At 38.5% G+C, this 19,669-nt stretch overlaps 1 protein-coding gene across 2 annotated transcripts in view; it reads left to right on the forward strand.

Moving 5' to 3' along the window:
* The window catches only part of FOXN2 (forkhead box N2), a 36,120-nt gene extending 30,785 nt beyond the window's left edge, over positions 1-5,335 (forward strand). Inside the window, exons 5-7 of one of the 2 annotated variants that reach the window (XM_063443930.1) lie at positions 1,162-1,230; positions 2,665-2,712; positions 3,526-5,335. In XM_063443930.1, coding sequence (XP_063300000.1) covers positions 1,162-1,230; positions 2,665-2,712; positions 3,526-4,046 — 638 coding nt within the window. In that variant the 3' untranslated portion in view covers positions 4,047-5,335. The remainder of the gene's footprint in view (positions 1-1,161; positions 1,231-2,664; positions 2,713-3,525) is intronic. The other variant, XM_063443931.1, reaches the window with a different exon arrangement.
* Positions 5,336-19,669: the final 14,334 nt, after the last annotated feature.

The following is a 19,669-nucleotide window of genomic DNA, read 5'->3' on the forward strand; positions in this document are numbered from 1 at the left end:
GCTCTTCATATCTGGTCTATAATACATTCTGTACATGATGGCAAACGTTGCTACTATGCATAGATTTGTATTTTGATTTTATAGAGATCACCATGAATTTTAGTTCGTGCCATTACACTGCGTGCTAAAGCTTTCAGCTATTTACAGGTGTAATAATACTGTTCAGTATATTATTTCACCAGTCATATGGTTAACCTCTCTTGGATAAACCTATACATTTTGTCCAGAGCACTTTTTATATTTTGGAATTTTAGGAAAGGCAAATTGGTTCTTTTTATGAGGATCAAAGTCATTGAGTCTTGATATTTTACCTTTATGTTGAAGGCCCGCATTATTGAATAAAATGAATTTACAAGTTTTTAAGTTGTTTTTATATTTAAAAAAAAAAAAAAAAAAAAAAAAAAATATATATATATATATATATATTTTTAAATGAAATGGAAATAGGAAGTGAGGCTTTGTAAGAGGTTAGAATTTAGCATGACTGGATGGAAATGGTGAACGAGTGTTTGAAAACATTCGGTTCCTATGGCAATAAAAGTACAAATAATTTGTAATCTACACATTGCCAAATAGAGCATGAGAAAATATGCAAGTCATCTCTTCATTAGTGAGATTGTAAACTCATTTGGGCAGGGCCCTTTAAACATACTGTTCCTGTATGCGAAACGTGCTCATCAGAATTCATTCTTTGTCTTTTTTTAACGATCGTGCAGCACTGTGGACTATGTTGGTGCTATATTAATAATTATAATAATTATAACCGCACTAGCAGAGGAGGAACAAATAAGTGACTTGTTGGCACCATTCAATAAATTACATTTTGCAGTTCCAGTAATGTATGTAAAGGAAATGCATAAAATGGGCTTTAAAAAAAGAAAAATTATCTAGAATTTAGGAATAGAATGATAATTCAACAACGTGTGCACCATGTAAATCAGTGGGGGATAATGTTTGGTACTCTGATGCTTATGAACTAAATCTCCCACAATCCGTAGCTAGACTAAGCATCACCAGAAATGCCATATGCAGGATAGTCTGGGTTGCCAAGGTTAGCAATTGCTGCCATATACAAAATACCTAATGCTTGCCTATGAAAGCATGTAATTGTATAAGTAAAGTTCCACCGTTGATTGCAAGATCTATTATTCTCTCTTTCAGATTCTGACATTGATGCTGCCACTGCAATGATGCTGTTAAACAGTTCCATCAAGCAAGAAGCTTTAGATTGTAAGAACTTGACCTTCTATGTTCATTTCGCATTCAGTCACTTCATGGGAACAGAACGAGAACAGTTAAACCTAAGCAGCATTATGCTTCAGTTTAGTTGCGCTTGTTTGGGAATTTGCCATGTCTTGACATACAGTCTCCAGTTGCATGGAACCATTATTACACTGCTGCTGCTACCGATGTGTGCATAGTTGTAGTGTTGCATTTGTGCCTAATCATATGTCACGTTGAGTCGCCTCTTCAAGGTGAGGAGAGAAGTGCCTATATAATACCTGCCCGCATTCTATGACCTTATTACTCGAGATTTATCATTTGCTGTCTTTGTAGAATGTTTTACATAACACTCCACTGCTCAAGTACAAGAACAAAAAAAAGCTCAAATAAAAATGACTGTTTAGTAGATATACCCCATTTGAAAACATGCATTATTTCATTGGAGTTATATCTAAAAAGAGCTTGCAAAACCTGAAGATTACTTTTATGAAGCTTTTGCAAGCCCTCCCATTCTAACCCCGCCCAGACTTTCTGTGGTTGTCCAATCATAGAGTTCATAAAGCAGTGCAATGAGAAGTCTTGGCAAGGAAGCATCAGGATCAGTTGTCTACTTTGAAGCCAGGATGGTGTACCAGGTTTTATTTATAAAAGTGCAAATTTCTTTTGAAATATGCACTTTTTGTAAAATGTGACATTCAAGTCAAAGTGCTTTAGATGTGGCAGAAAAAAAAATTACTTGGTGCCACTTTATAGGTAGTTTGATTTCATCTACACATTGTACTAACCTGCTTGCATGAATAATAACGGCATACAGATTAAAATGTATATCATTATCTGCTTGGCAGATATTACCAATATGGAGTCAATGCTTGGCATGTATGTAGCCGTTGTCATTATGGGGCAGCAAAACCACTCAATTAGACAATACATTTACTGGTGATTGTGCTAGAAAAAGATATGTAAATGTGTTAAATACTGATTACAGGCATCTCGCGTGTCAGGGCCCCTAACTGCGTTGCAGTTCAGAACTTGAAGCTGCTGTGTATCTTGGAGGCAGCACGGCTTGCCCACAACCTGTGCTCTCCATATCTCGGCAAAACGTTAAATGGAATAAAGTTGCATTTCACAGCACTACAGAATATTTAGAAACCTTTATTGATTTAGACAAACATGCAAGTACTGAGGTACGTTGTGTAGAAAATGAATTCCATCGGTGGCTACTTTATTCATAAAATAGTCTGTGACCTTTTGTTAAGTGTAGATGTATTCTTTTATAGCTCGGCTTTATGTGGTTATTTTATTTTATTTGCTAATGTTGGTTCTTGCATAAGTGCTTGGAAATTCCCAATATGCCATGACTTTAGTATGGAGATTGCTGGGACAGATACTGTACTCCCAAGGACTGGTTATCCTGCATACTGAAAGCGTTTGTTTTTTTAGGTGTTTGCTGCAGTATCAGAGAAGATGTTAAGATGAGTGTTATTGATGGTGAGTTGACTTCTTTATAGTTAGATTAGTGTATACTTGAAATACAATATAGCTAGTGCGCTGTCTGTATAGTCTGTCAGATAGAAAGGTCCCCAAATAAAGGTAAAGTAAATTACAGATTTGGGTGTCTGTTCATAAACCATATTATGTAATTTGAAAGCAGTAGATGTTCTAAAAAGATGTTGGATGGCTTCCAGTGACAACCTAACCACTAAATTGCATGTCCCATAAATCTCTGCTGATTTTCACATATGCACATAATGTCTGTTGGAAGCAAAGAGAAAACCAGGTGTAACTAACAAAGCTCAGCCTCATTCTATCCTCTCTGTGTTGTTCACAATTCAGCTATATGTTATGTAATTATGGGTGAATTACATAATTTTTTGTTATTATTTTTATTTTTTTTTTAAATAAGTTTTCAATAGATGTGATAAAAGAACAAAAAATTACAACTTGGAGTAGCAAATAATAATCTACTGGCAGGCAATAAATGTATTGTATAAGTTACAGATGTTGCTTGGGAACAGAAATTAAATTTAGGTCAGAGCAGTGGTTTCATTGGAAGTCCATCAGCCAAGGCTCCTTTGAGGGCAAAAAAAACGTGATCCCGGCTTAGACGAAAGAGGAAGAATTAGAAGGGTGTAGTGGTGGGTTCAACTGTTGTGGCATAAGTCTAAGGGGAACTACTCTGCACTCTAGATAGGGAGGTACATTGTATATTTAAAACATTTTTTATCATGTTGATATTTTCAGTTTGAAATATTACTGTTTGACGCTGTTTATTTATTTTTTTTTTTTTATATACTTGATTAGGCCCTAAACCTCAGCCTCTGAAAGTGATGTTGCCCAAGAAACGCAGCTATGCTGGCGCATTCAAACATTGCGCTTCTCTAACTTTTCAAGAAAATGATTCTGTGGCCATTAATATTGATCCCAAGGAGGATCACAATTACAGTGCAAGTGGCGCAGACTCTCAGCGTTGCGAATCCCGGTCAAGCGTGTCTTCCTTGTCATCCGTCGATGAGGTGTACGAATTTATTCCAAAGAACAGCCGGGCAGGAAGCGACGGCAGCGAAGGTTTCCACAGTGAGGACGATACGGATATGGACTATGAAGAAGATGCCCTTGGCGATAGCGGCTATGCATCCCAGCCATGCAAGAAAACCTCAAGCAAACATCTGCATGGTAAAAAGCTTCGGAACGAGGCGTGCCAAGATATTGACGAAGAGCTGAAGGAAGCAGCCGGTTCTCTTCTCCACCTGGCTGGAATACGCACATGCTTAGATTCACTTTTAAAAACTGCTAAAGCCCAGTCACAGAAACACAGAAAATAGTAACTCTGTCAGCCTGTAACATTTTGCTATATATATTTTCTCCTTCCCACTGCCCCACTGCCACAAAGCGTGGCAATATTTTTGACTATTGTTCTTCGTGTAGGAGATCAAAGCCATAAAAGACTTGTGAGGCATATATATAATATTATAGTTTTCCCCAATTTGATCTGTTTTATTTTGTTGTCTCTCTACATTACTGCCTTAGCTTAATACACAGAATTTATTTCAACACAGTGGGAATGCATGAAAGGCTAATTTCCCCAAAATAAGCTATTTAAATCCCTCTGTAAAAATCTTTCCAGGGCAAAGGAGTCCTTGAATTGTTACCCAACCTTTACTGAAAGCTGCTGACAAAACGCTGACTGCTGTATGTCCGTCTTTTTGCCATGTTGTGACAAAGTGATAAAAATAGCAGTATTCACAATCCATTTGCCAACTATTTATATGCAGGGCAGGTTAATAATAGGTGCCGAAAGCACACTCGAAATGTAATATTTGTAAGGATTTCTTTTATTTTTATTTATTTAAAAAAAAAAATTAAAAAAAAATGTGTACATCTCCCCCACCTCCTCCTTTTAAAAGTGGTTTGGAAAATGTACACATAGAGAATGAAGCTGCCCATATCATTATCTTAAATTCTTCTTGCGGAACTTGAACCTACCACTGCCATAAACCACGATACACAATGATGTTCCTTTGTAGTCCATTTTTTAACTTTGTAGGTGACTGTACTATTGCTCATTTCAGTGTTTCCCATTGTCCCATTGTGTGTCTTTAATTTTGTGTATGGTTTTGTTTATTTTTGTTGTTTGTTTTTTGGCTTTGTATTTCCTGTTAGCGGAGTGAGAGTGAATGAAACACATTTTACCGCATGTATCTTAAGATGTCTCAAAAGATATTCTCTATTTATGAATGCAATACAAAATGTCTGCATGCATATTAGAATAAGGTTTTGTTATCTTACATCTCAGCACTTAGAATCCAGTACATAGTTTGTGAGCTATTGGAGACCATTCTTTATATTGATGTATGTGATTTTATAATGCTGACTGTTTGACAGGTTAACTTATTCAACATCAGATTGCTGTAGTGCAGCAGACAAGCTGCCTCTTATATGTTGAACAGGGTATTTTCTTCATTTAGAAACCAAGGGCATATGCTTCTTTTGCCCTCAATGTCATCTGTGTGGCTTGCTATTGGGAAATAAAATGCTTAATTATACCCCTGCACAATGCATAGCAAATACTCAAATCCTTCTTAAAACACCACTGCCTTGAGTACCGTAATAGTAACCTATTTTGCACATTCTGTATCCTTGTGCGGTCTGCAATTATCAGTCATTTGGAAAATTATTTGTAGTGAAAATCAATTTAGTTATTTTGTCCTCCCATACTGTTAATGATATTTTATATTTATGTTTTGTATTTTGACAAAATCATACAATGTTTACAGTCACTGTCAGCATTCAGAGTTTGTAGTCAATATACCAAGTGTAACCACAGCACAGATTTTTCATACTGCTGCCCAAACCTGGTCTGTTAAAAAGAAATTGCGCCTCCTGTTGACTTTTATCATTATTTGAGTAGTTCTGATATATATATATATATATTTTTTGGTTTTGTTATATTTTTCTTTTTAATTGTTTGGGGAACCAGGAATTGCAACAGTCTGCCATTTGTACAGTTTATAATTCTTGAGATTTTTCCTTTGTAAAGATTAAAGGGGCACTCCAAATGCATATTTGGTGCAATATATAGTTGAGACCACCGTTAGTTATGATAAATGGACTTGTGGTTGTTTTATTTTATTTTTTGATTTTGTTTTTGGGGAGGGCGGTTAACGGTTTGCTTTTTAATCCCGCTCTTCTGTGTCTCCCCTCCAACCCACAATAGTTCTGATTCGTTGCTCCAATGTTACATCTGTCTGTTGTGATTTCCTATAGCTTTACAATCCTGAGAGACTGCACAAGTAGGAGTTACAGTGAATTGCAGTTTACTTGTCAGATTTCTAATGTAGAATGATAAAAGCTGAACGAACACTCCTAAAATCACCTGCTCTATACACCTTTTATGGGCTATGCTCGGCAATCCCATAACAAATCATGAGAGCATCAGGCTAGGACGAGCCACTTATTGAATTTTCTGCAAGTCTCTAGGATCTACAGTTTCTGCAGTGTGTTCTCATTTTATATATTGTTCCTTATTTTAATACATTATTATATACATATTAACAATAATATGTAAACTCCAGCTTTTATCTAATGTGCTGGCCACTTGCTATCAGTCCAGTAAGTGTTTACATATGTGTGCTTACAGATCTCTTAACAAAAAAAAACCTTTAACACACAATTTGCCCACCCAAAAGCCTTTTGCCTAACCTAGTATGCAGGCAAATCAGGCAGCCCTGGAATGTGGCCTCTATTCCATCTTGGAACCCTGTCTTTACTGGGTGTACCTGGGTGTCTACTGAAAAGCAAGAATCATTTTCCCCACCTATTGGCAAAAAAGACCACGACAAGGGGTCACTTTACTTTTTGGGGTCCTAGGTGATAATCCGCAATCAAGGGACCACTTTCCCAGGTTGTCCGAGTTGCTTTAGGTGAGAAGTTCACTTTCCCAGGTTGCCTGGGGGCAAATGACTTGGAAATCTGAAAGGAAATAAAACAAACTGTAAAACTATTTGCCTGAATACTAGTTAGGCAAAAGGTTAGTGCCTTGGCAAATGGTGTTTAAAGGTCAATTAACTATTCACCTAGATCCATAGACAAATATTTATTTGTTTTTGCTTGAAATTACTGTTTGCCTACTACATACATCCTTTTCATATCAGATTGGCTTACGCTTGTGCAGTTCAGGTCTATTGTGCTTTTAAGGGATGTTTTATAGTACACATGTTATTGTCTGGCAATGTTCCGTTGATTGGCTTGCCTCTTATTGCAGAACTATTTGTGTCCTGCTATTACAATAATATTCAGAATGGATATCGCAGTCCTCCTGTCAAGGCTAAATATCTAAAAAACTACATAATATCCAACATTAAGAATGCAGTTTTTGTCTAGTGTGCTGGATATTGTGCATACTAGATTTTTAGTGATAATTGCATATTCTTTTGCCATGTAATTGTGTGTTGGTAGGAATCCTTTGTAAATGCTCTGTGTATCCACTCCTGCTAAACCCTATGTAGGTTGTTTCCTTGGTGACTAGTGCAAGCATCTCCTCTGTCCCTCTGTCTGGAGAGATTTCTCCTTCCTCGTTCAACATCTCCGTGTGTAGAATTGGTTTTCAAGTCCTTTCAAATGTTTTTCTAAGTATTATTAGGATGTGGATGTTAATAATGCAATATCTTTTAATTTTTTATATCATACCAGGTTGTAATCAGAGTTGGGCAACATAATTTGATAGATTATAGGAAGTGTGACAAAGAAGACATGGATATAGTAGATCTGTATTATGGTTCTTCTTTGTTCCAGTCATGTATGTAATCACTCAAAACTTTTTATTTTAGATTCAAATGGGTAGCTTTTAATGTTTGATTTCTGGCAGGGGCTGTTTTTTGTTTGTTTGTTTTTTTAAGTTTTTTTTTTTTTTCTTTTTTAAATCATCTTTGATAGTCTGATTAGTAACTTAAGAGTTGTTGGGCTTATGAGATCTTTAAGCGGGGGGAACTGCCACTTTTTGGGATTTTTAGTACTATTTGTACTTATCTCCTATATTTAGCAAATGTGTTTGTGAGGTCTAAAAATAAATCCAATCATTTTTGCCGTATTCTGCCATTGAACAGTTGGTAAAAGAGGTGTTTTGTGCCCCGGCTGTGCATAGGCCAAACTGGATGGCGATGTTAATTGCTAGATCTTAAAAGGGTTACTCCAAGCAAAAAAAAAGTGTTTTCATAAAACGCTGTTTTTGGTTAAAGTAATCCTGCCCCTCCCCCTTCATCCACACACCAATAAAATACAAACTAAAAAAACAAAATGCTAAAACTCATTGCTATTCCATTGTCGATTCCAGGCTGTCCACTTAGCCCGGTACTCCATTGCTGTCATCACTGCCCCTTGCGGGAGAGTACGGAGATTGGTGGCAGCATGAAGTGGGGGGTGGAAGCATGCCATTGTCTGTCTGGCCAGAATGCTGTACGTGCTGGCATCAGACACCAGTTTTCAACTTTGTTCTGGGCTGGCTACACCTCTGGCAGATATGGGATAAATATGTGCGGCCTTTTAAAGCAAAATGCTGAACGTATAGGCTTCAGGCACCATGACCACTTCAAATCACTGAAGTGGTCATGGTGCTTGGAATAACCCTTTAATATGAACATAACAGAAAACTGAACATCACATAAAGGAGAACAGGGGTTATGTGATATTTAGTGTTTGTGTTTGTTTTTGAAATGGTGGTATTTCCAGATGAGACATTTCCCCTATTAGTATAATTGGACTTTTGCAATGTGAACAAGTTTTCTGCCTAATTGAGATTGTATTAAGTACAGTACAACGCTAGATGAATTAAGCAGTGGTGGACTAACTCTTTGTGGTGCTATGAGAGTTAAATGGTTTGCTGGCCATCATCAAAATGTAGACCACAACAGCTCCTGTAACTGTTGTTTAATGGGCTAGGTGTTGGGTGCCCAAAAGGTAGATTCCCAAATGTTTAAGTACCAGAATTTACATGATGCGCTGCCTCTCTAAAGTCTCACAAATCATCATAGGATTTGTAGTTCAACAGCATACGGGAATCTACGTTGTGGGCCCCCTATATTGGTAATTAAAGTTTGCACCATGTCGACCGTCTGTTACAAAGTCTGCATTGTTAATACAATTTATAGAACAGCCAGTAAACATGTGTGCATCTATATTCTCAAAAATAGTTTTAAAAAATTCCTGAAGTACTGGTAAACTACATCTAGACACTGTGTGTCGTGATATCCATCAGATTATGAATGAAATGTTGCTGTGAGTGCTACTACTATGTAACAAACTTTTTAGACACAATCTTCACATGAGACACTTGGCCCAAATAAGAAATTGCTAAATCAGGCTAATTCTCTGCATAGTTCCTCCCAAAATCCTTTACAACTCCTGTCCTTTGTAACAAAATCCATTAATCATTCTTAGTTTGGCATCTTACAATCTCAAAAAATATCTTTGACATAGAAGAGTGTTTAAACAGGGTCTGTATTCAAGTGACAAAAGGGTTTTGTTCTTTTCCTGTTTTAGAATTGTGTCACCTGCTTTTTGTTTCTGTTTTTTTGGGAGTTTGTTTTGGGTTTTTTTTCATTTTATTTTTTTCATTTTTTTTTTCTTTACATCTGTTGATCAATGTAACTGTCATATTTAAAAGTACCTTGGTATATTATGTTATCTTTAATCCTGATAAATACCTGTTGTATACTTTGTAGGGTCTGTACAAGTATTGTACCCAAACAAAATCTTTTTTGTTTTTTTTGTTTTGTTTTTTGTTTTTCCTTTGTTTACTTGAGTGTCTGTTTACAGCTGGAATTAACTTATCTTTCCAGCTGTGCGGTGGGTTGTCTTAATATGAGTCTGCAAATTCTAGATCAAGTTGATAATGTCTCTAAATGGAGAATTATTGGAGGAAATTTGGTTTTACATTTATTGGAACAAGAAATCGTCTGATGCTACATATACAGGCACTTATGAAGCCTCTTCCTGTATTTTACTGCAATGTTTATGTTTCTACAAACTTGTTATTGCGCATGTATATAGTGTAACTATTATAACTGGGAATTATCTAAATAATTTTAAAGGGATCCTATTCTGTGATTGACTATTAAACAAAGTACATTTTGGTAACCTCTCAACTATGAACTGTTTTTGGTATGCAACCAAATCAGTTGGACGTATCAAGGGATGTCCTTCCGGAGGAACATTTAAAAAGAAAAAAGAAAAAAAAATATTTGAGAAAAAAAAAAAAATGTTGAGTAACATTTTGTAAACATTGACCTATTAATGTTTCAGAATTGTTGAAAATGTACTAAATATTTATTGTCGAATTGTGTTTTAACGGATCTCTTAAAATGCTTTATACAAAGGCAAGCCCTTCAAATGGGCGGCTAAACACTTTTCTTTCCAATTACTGCCAGTGCCATTATTTCTGTTTATCATAATTTTTTTGATCTAAATAAGTGCTTATGTTAAAAAATATAAAGTATTATGTTGCCATTCCCTAGTGATATCAAACCATTTGTGATTGCCAATTCATTGTATCTACTATTTATTTGAAGTGTAAACAAAAATAATTTCTGATTAAAGTGAGACAATTGTTAAAATATTCTTAGTTTTATTTTAGTTAAAAAAGGTGGATAGATTTATTTAGACTACCCATAGAACCCCCTATTTTTTTTGTTTTTTGTTCAAAGTTAAACTTTTGTCCCCAACTAATGATAGTTTACAGATGTTTAGTTTTTTGTATGCTAACCTCTGTTAATGGAAAGGTTTATAAAGTTTATTTTTACCAAAGATATGCAATTCATTCTGATAAAGTATTGCAAAATAAACTTTTGTTTTATAACATTTTAAGAGTTGTGTTTTTATTTTTAAGATCTATATTGCCTCTGGTTATATAATTAAGCATCACTTATGCTACAATAACTAAATTCCATCCCAAATTATTTGTCCGTATTTCCCTTAACACACAACATTTCTAACCGCATACTTTCATCATTTAAAGAACATTTACGAAAACTCTTCAACATTATTTTTTGCATAACCGTATACAAAGAAGTAGGTCATTGAACTCCGTTACCAAAGCGACACTGGATTCTGGTCTACAAACATTTGTTTCTCACTACAAACCTGCTTAGACAAATCTATCCACAAAACCTCTCCAAACTACCTCTCCTTATTCATCTACTGCAAAGCACCTACTTGTTCTGTCTGTTCCCCGTCTGCCATTTTAATTAACTTATTTTGGGCACCTTTCTCGTTTTTTTTTGTTTTTTTTAACTTCTGAAAACTGTTCTTTTCAGAATTAATTTTCTTGACCTTTTAAAATTCAAACATCTAACTGTTTCTAATCTACTGACTTGTCTTCAGCCTAAATGATCTGACTTTATTGCTTTCTTCCATTAGTTCAGCGTCATGGTACTAACAAATATGAACACCGTAACTTTCCTTCCTAAAACTGCTTACACTGCTCTGATTTCACCTGATTCTTGTACTCTGTTCCGATGATTGTGCTCCCTTGTTCAATGTATAATATGCTTAGTGTGTTCCTAAACTTTGACAAATTCCTGGGATAAAAACACTATGTGAGAAATGTTACAAATATATGTATCGAAAAACTAAAATACTATATATATATATATTGGGGTTTAGAGAAACGGCGCATTCAGGGTGCTCACAGGTCTGTATAGGTGTTGCGTGGTGTGTATATATATAAAAAAAAAAAGAGCGAGAGGTAGAATATAGCGTAATATTTCTTTAGACTGGTGAATATAAGAGTAAAGGAAAAACACAATTTTCTGGAGCTTATGATCCGCTCCAGATGTATACGCCTGAACAGTATGATCCCGGCCTGTGGATATATGGGTGCTTCTGGTACTTTGAGGGTGGGTGTCCGAGGAAAGTGGGTATATTTATCTTAAATAGCAGCATGAAATTCTCCAGAATAGAAATGAAAGTTAAACCGGATATACTGCTGTTATATAGAAAATAATAAAAGGAGGTATACTTGCATAGGGAGAGCAAGCCAGATTTTGCTCAATCCCATTCAGCATAGGTGGTATCTTCCCCACCAAGGAAATTAAGGGTGAATCCTCCAGATAAAATCATCAATGGTAAAATCAGAAAAGTCAATTTTTTGTGAAAACTATTTTCACTTAAAGACCACTCAATAAAACCAAAATACAGCTAAAGGCACTTATAAATACAATAACGCATTTCGCTGATACATTGAATTTATTTTTTTAATTATGTATTTCCTTGGTTTATATAACTGACTCAGACTTTTGATTTTGGATAAAGTTCCTTGCTACTGTGCTGCTCATCCTGTCAACATCTGACACGTGCAGAGGGATTATAGGATATTGTGACGCCAATGTGTTGACTTTGAAACTAGTGTTTTGACATCATTAGTGAGGATTTGCTTGTGGGAAGTGACCACAAGCCCGATCAATAGCTAAACAGAGGGGGCAATAGCGGAGTGTGGGTGCTAAAGCCATAGAAGACCTACATCTATGGAAATGGCTGCGTTGGAGCAAAGGGCACCAGGTAAGTTAAACAAGAACAGTTCCAAAAGTAAATGTATCATTTCTCTTTATAATAAATGGTATATTCACTACCTTGGTAACTATGTATATGCTAATTTAAACCTGAAATGACCGGGTATATATCTATATGAAGCCTTTACCAAACCTTTTCAATCTGTCTATACTTTTATTTCTATGTTTGTTCAAGATAGTTTTGTCTCTTTACTTTATGTGGATATTGTAAACCTGTTTTAAAGCAGTGGCTCTCCGCCCCGGGTCTCCATGCTGTTTTTCATTGGGTCCCAATGGTTGAAACAGGTGCTCTGTCTTAACTGGCAGCAAGCAACTGCCCACAACAAATGTTTTCCTGTAGCAGTTCTGACATCCCCTGTGTAATGGGAGACCTGTGAAACTGGGGAGATTCTATGAAGGAATGCGGTTACGATGTATTATATTACAGCTGACTGATGCCACTGATAAAATGTGATTAACTGTCAGTAAGACTCAACCCCTGAATGACATTGGGTGTACAACGTACGTCTGTCATTATCAATTTAGTGACCCATTCTTACAATGTATGTCTGTGGCAAAAAGTACTTTTCAAAAGTCAATCTCAATGTGATCAGTAGGGAAGATAGGGCTCATCATGGTGCCATTGATGGTGCTCCTTCACCAAATAGCATCTCTGGAAAGAAAGCACAGAGGTAGGTCAAAATTAAAGGCTCCCATACCACTTCATCTCAAGTTTGTATTCCTAATAGCGTTCCTTTAAGGTGTGTCTCGTATTTGACAATATAAATTCCTCAAAATATGGCAAAGGTGTACATGTGGGGTCTTGCTGTACTCTGAGCAGTAGCAGAGTACAAATCTGGGGTTTCATGGAAGGGGAAATACACACAGCGTTGTTCTCTAAACTGCGAATTGTTGGGAATTGAAACAAAATTAAAAATTTACAGCACAAATGGCTGAACTGTAAAAAATAAGTGAACTGTAAAAATTCACTTTGCCTTCCCAACAAATCTCATTTTAGTAAGTTACTAAAGTTAAAAGGATCTCAAACCCTTTGTATATTCTATTATTAGCCCTGACCTGCCACTCATGGATGAGAACTGAGGGAGGGACATTGGGTACCCCCTTGTTATTATAAATAAATCCTCCACACACTTATCCTATGGGTGGGGACACTTGGTCTCCCCCGTCCACCCCCTATTCTCTTTATTTAAAAGCCCATGCCCACTATGTCCCCCCTGCTTGATTATTTATTTGTAGACCTATTTTGGGTACCCCTTTTTATTTCACACTCTGTTCTCTCCTGAACTAAGCGTGCAAAGTTATTTTAACCCATTTTTAAATTATCTGCTTACAAGGAGGGAGCCTGTACCTCCCTCCATGCAGTTGAATATATACTGAATGTATGGACCGCATGGATGTTTTTTGGGTTTTGTTTTGTCCATGTTCACTTGCTCGCTTGATTTGTCTGTAATGAACGAATATCCAAGTCTAAGAATATCCCAAAAGCCCAAATACTCTACCCTGTTACAACTTTACTTTCAGGCACACTTATGATCCTAAATGTCTATCTTCTGCCCCGACCTCTGGACACTGTCACTTACCTTTGATATCTACTTGTTTCTACCTCTGATAGCGAAGACCTTTAATTCTCTGTTTAAGACTTATATATATTTGCACCAGATTCTTCCTCTTGTATCTGTCTGCAGAAGTTCTCATTTGTAAGTACTGGATCTCCATGACCCTCATCACCCGACACACAGATTAAAGGCTGGATTAGTCTGCTGTTTAAGTGTATTTTGAACATGTTTGATCTTGTCATCGACTCTATACTAATTTACATAATTTAAACAGAATTCCCACGTGTTCCTCTGCTGTTGTTAATTATACTTCCTTTCCGTTAGCTAGCTGTGACATTTTATGGAGCCCCATTGCATAATGTAGGACCATCTGTTGCCTGCATCTCCTCTTTGCCTTGTCACCTACAAGGCCGGTGCCACCATGGGGTGAATAAGGAATTCACCTGGGCTGCTGTGGTTTTCCTGGTGGGCTGCTCTTGGTGGAGCGCTGGGCGAGCAGCTTTTCAGCCGCAGCCCTTTCCTGTGCTGGGTTCCCACTGCCTCGATGGTTACCGCAGATTTCGTGCTCGGGAAGCGGGGGTTTACTGTAACCCCAGAGCCCCAGCAAAATCCAATATTTTCTGCAGGCAGGTCAAGTCAGGACGTGACATGGTATCCCAGCTGCCCCGTGCCTGTGGACACTGAATGGGGAGCTCCAATGGGAGCAGGAAGCAGCCTGTGCTCACAGTGCATGGCTCTCCTGCTCCCCTAAAGGAAACAACACTTCCTACAGACTGGAGGCTGGACCCCTCCACCTCCGGTACTTGGATGTAGGTATCGGGCAGTATGTGTGTATGGATGCAGGTTTTAGACAGTGTGTGTGTGTATATGTGTATATATATATATATATATATATATATATGTGTGTGTGTGTGTGTATTGGTCAGTAGGCGTGTATGGATTCAGGTTTTAGACAGTATGTGTATGTTTTGGGCAGTATGCGTGTATGGATGCAGGTATTAGGCATTGTGTGTGTGTATATGGATGTATGTATTGGGAAGTATGTGTGTATGGATATGTGTTGGGCAGTATGTGTGTACGGATGCATGCGTTGGGCAGTATGTGTGTATGGATGCACGCATTGGGCGGTATGTGTGTATGAATGCAGTGGCGTCACAAGCGGGATGCGGACCACACAAGCAGCCGCCTTAGGGTGCACCGGCCCAGGGAGATGCAAGATTGGAGTAACCGGCAGGAGGTGGGCGCACAGCGCTCCATCCTGCCAGTCACTCAGTGTAGCGTGGCTGAGCACAGCAGACTGCGGTCCTGTACCCGGTCAGACTGAAAGGAAGTGCTCACTGAGAGAGCATTTCCTGCCAGTCTGGTTGGCTGCAGGAAACTGAAGCTCCTGTGCCGCGGTCTGCTCCTGCTGGCCACGCTACCAGAAAGGTAGAAGACACACCAGGGATGGGGGAAAAAACACTATGGGACGGGGAGGGGTGGGGTGGAAAGAATACTATGGGGGAGGGGAGGGGAGGGGTGGAAAGAATACTATGGGGGAGGGGAGGGGTGGAAAGAATACTATGGGGGAGGGGAAGGGTGGGGTGGAAAGAATACTATGGGGGAGGGGAAGGGTGGGGTGGAAAGAATACTATGGCGCAGGGGAGGGGTGGGGTGGAAAGAATACTATGGGACGGGGGTGGTGGAAAGAATACTATGGGACAGGGGAGGGGGGAGGGGTGGGGTGGAAAGAATACTATGGGACAGGGGGGTGGTGGAAAGAATACTATGGGACAGGGGAGGGAGGAGGAGGAAAGAATACTATGGGACGGGGGGGCAGGAAAGAATACTATGGGACAGGGGAGGGGGTGAGGAACGAATACTTCTACTAATAATTCTTCCATTGCGCCATGGTCCAGTTCTGTTGCTCACATCCCCATTGAAGGCGCTTTCGACAGTGGACAGGGGTCATCATGGGCACTCTGACAGATCTGTGGTTACATAGCCCCATACGCAGCAAACTGCAATGGACTGTGCATTCTGACACCTTTCTATCATGGCAAGTTTGAGCTATAGTAGCTATTCTGTGTGATTGAACCAGACAGGTTAGCCTTCACTCCCGACATACATCAATGAGTCATTGGCGTCCATGACCCTGATGCTGGTTCACCAGTTATCATTGCACTTGACTTTACGTGTGAAGGAGCAGTGAGGAGCAGGAAGGGAGACGCCAGGGAGAAGCCCCACACCAGCTCCCAAAGATAGAGAGCAATAAATAAAATGATTTGAGAGTGTGTGCAAGCAGGGCCGACGCGAACATTAGGCCACTGGCTCACTTGGGGTGCCGCAGGAGAGGCGAGCGCATGAGTGGTACTGCCAGAGAGCCGGCTGCAGAATAAGCCACCTGACAGGGAAATGAAAAAGCCCATTTTCTCAGTGAGCCTCACCCTTCCGAAGCCGTGTTCCGCGGTCACAGGCCGCCCCTGGTACAGAGTGGGAGGAGGGAGGACTTGGTCTGTACTTCCTGGCCAAGTTCCCGCTCCTCCTACTATATTAGAGAGTTGCCATGGGATACCGCAGCAACGCTCTAATACAGTTCCTGGCGCTGGCCAGAAGGAGCTGCATTTCCCACCAGGGAACAAGGTAAGGTAAAGGGAGGGAGGAAGAAACCTTTTTTTTTTTTTGTTTAATTAAGAAATATATATTAACCCACTACATCCTCTAACTCCCACTATTACCCCTATCCCCACACCATTGCTCCTAACCCCCATTATTGCTCCTAACCACCCCACTACTGTCTCTATCTCCCCCACTAATGCCCCTTACACCCCAATACTGCCCATATTTCCCCACTACAGCCCTTATCCCCTCATTACTGCCCCTATCCCCCTAGTACTGCTCCAAACCCCCACTACAGGTCCTAACACCCCCCACTACTGCCCCTATTTCCTCCACTATGGCCCTACCCCCCACTATTGCCCCAACCCCCACTACAGGTCCTAACATTTTCAAGAGAGATCAAGAGCTCCAAAGGAGAAGACCATTACCAACTATTTTCAGCCATGAGAGAAACGGTGGGATCATCCCAATCGCTTCTCCCATTTGTACAAGGAATCTCCACCCAAAAGAAAAAGAGCAGAGGATCAGGAGAGAAACTTAGGGAGGGATTAGAAATATCAGGGGACGAACTAAAAAGAGGGATTGTCAATCTATCTGGAATTAATGTGACAGAACAGGAAATGCAGCTTTTAGAGAAGGGAATGAAATTCGCCCCTAACCAAGAGGCGGATGATTTTCAATTATACATTGACTTTAAAAAGTTCATTAGATCAATGACAGTCACCAGACATTTTTTTAAATTCCCTAATCCGATTGAGAATAAAGATGACTATGAGCCCAATGATATACAGAGAAAATTTAAGCCTAAGTCCAAATTTTGTCCTGTACACAGTAAAGGGTCACATTTAGAAACTTTTGAAAACCTGGTCGAAAAAGATTTTGAAAAATGGGTAGGTAAGAGGAAGAGAGGAGGAAACCAAGTACAAAATCTCACTAAGCAGCACTAAAAGATTTGATTTCTAGGGAGGATATTGTCATAAAGGAAGCGGACAAAGGGGGAGCAATAGTTATTATGTCAGAGCAATATTACCGCCAAAAAGCTTCCAATATCTTAGCAGATGGTAAAACTTATAAAAAACTTAAAAACGATCCCTCTCAGGTGTTTAATATAGAACTAAAAACTCTTTTAGAAGAGGCTAGAAATGAAAACATCATTACAAAAAGAAATTTTGATTATCTTTGGAATCCCCACCCGGTTATCCCCATTTTTTATTTTATTCCAAAGATCCATAAAAATCTAACAAACCCTCCAGGGCGTCCGATAATTAGCGGGATCGAATCAATCACGGCTAATTTGTCTGCCTTCTTAGATTCCTTTTTACAAAAATATGCACAAATGGCATGGTCATACACTAAGGATACAAAATCTTTTCTACAGGAAATCGAGAGTTTGGAATGGCAGGAAGATTACAGTTGGGCTACACTAGATGTAACCTCATTGTATACGGTCATTAGCCACAATCTTGGACTCAAGGCAGTGGCCTTTTATATACATCAGGATGAAAACATCTCCTTTGGTCTTAGATCTTTTATTTTGTGGGGCATCCAGTTCATACTGGAACACAATTTTTTCCTTTTTGACCAATCTTTCTATCTACAGTTGGTAGGAACCACCATGGGTACCAGGTTCGCCCCCAGTTATGCCAACATATACATGCGCAGATGGGAAGACCTCTGCGTACGTCTGGGGCATGACTGGGTGGTGAACCTGGTCCTATGGCGGTGATATATCGATGACATGATCATCATTTGGAAGGGTTCAGATTCTGAATTCATGACTTTTGTTGATCATCTAAACCAGAATGAATATAATTTAAAATTTTCCCCAGTGTGGAACCGCAGAGAAATTAATTTCCCAGATCTTACCCTATTCTGTAAAGATGATGATGATAATGAGATAAAATCTAAATGCTTCTTCAAACCAACTGATGGGAATAGCTACGTTCATAAACGTAGTTGTCACCACCAGCCTTGGTTGAAGGGCATTACCAAGGGGCAACTCACTCGAGTAAGAAGAAACTGCTCACATACTGAATACTTTCAGATACAGGCCCAACACATAGCTGATAAGTTGGTTTAAAAAGGTTACAATCAAAAACAGATAAACAGAGAAATCCACATGATGTCCAAAAGAAATAGGAATGAGTTTTTAGCGGACAGCCCTAGTAATAAGAAGAAAACAGGGGAAAATTTCAAACAGGCCTTTTTTACACAATATAATGTGGACCATCCAAAAATAAAGAGTAGTTTATATAAATTCTGGCCCATATTGCTGGAGGATCCCATTCTGGGGGAACATCTATCCAACAGGCCAAAAATTATTTATAGGAAAAAACAAAACCTCAAGAATTTATTAGCACCCAGTTATGCTCTAAGAAATGGATCTATAAGTAATAATAAAAAAGGGCTAAAAGGTTTTAAGAGTTGCAAAAGTTGCAAAGCCTGTTCACAAGTGAATACGGATAAAGCTACATCATATAGCAGCTTTGTGACAGGGAAACATTTTTCCATTAAATCAGAGATTGGCTGCCGCACGACCTGTGTGGTATATCTTCTTCAGTGTCCTTGCGGTAGCCAATACATTGGCCGTACAAAAAGATGTCTAAAAGTAAGACTTTTAGAACATATAAATAATATAAAGAAAAAATTGGAGACCCACTCAGTTCCCCTCCATTGTAACAGCAGGTTTGCGTTGTATAGGGATAGAACAAATCCAACCCCATTGGAGAGGGGGTAACAGAGAGAAAAGATTGGCACAAAGAGAATCGTATTGGATTCACAGACTACGCACTCTCACCCCTAGGGGTTTGAATGTGGATATGGATATTGTCTGTTTTTTGAATTAACTGAATGTATGTCTCCAAACAAATACACAGTATAATATAATATAATTTAAACACTTAATAAAAACACAATACTGGTTGAGCAGTTAAAGTGTATAATTTCTATGTCACTTGTTTTGGAACAAATATCGAGTGTTTAATTACTTATGCCACCTTACACAATATGGATATGTAATTGAATATACAAATAGATATTCATGTCACTTCATACAAAATGGATTTGCAATTGAGATATGGTCACTCATGTTACTTTAATGATTATTATGATAAAAATATTGTTGCTAATATATGAATCTATTATCATTATTATTAATAATTAATTATCACTCTTTTGCAAATTTATAATAGATATTATGAATGATCAACTTGGATGGGAAGTTTTTTCATT

Source organism: Pelobates fuscus, chromosome 2 (genome assembly GCF_036172605.1).
Source record: "Pelobates fuscus isolate aPelFus1 chromosome 2, aPelFus1.pri, whole genome shotgun sequence".
Lineage (NCBI taxonomy): Eukaryota > Metazoa > Chordata > Amphibia > Anura > Pelobatidae > Pelobates > Pelobates fuscus.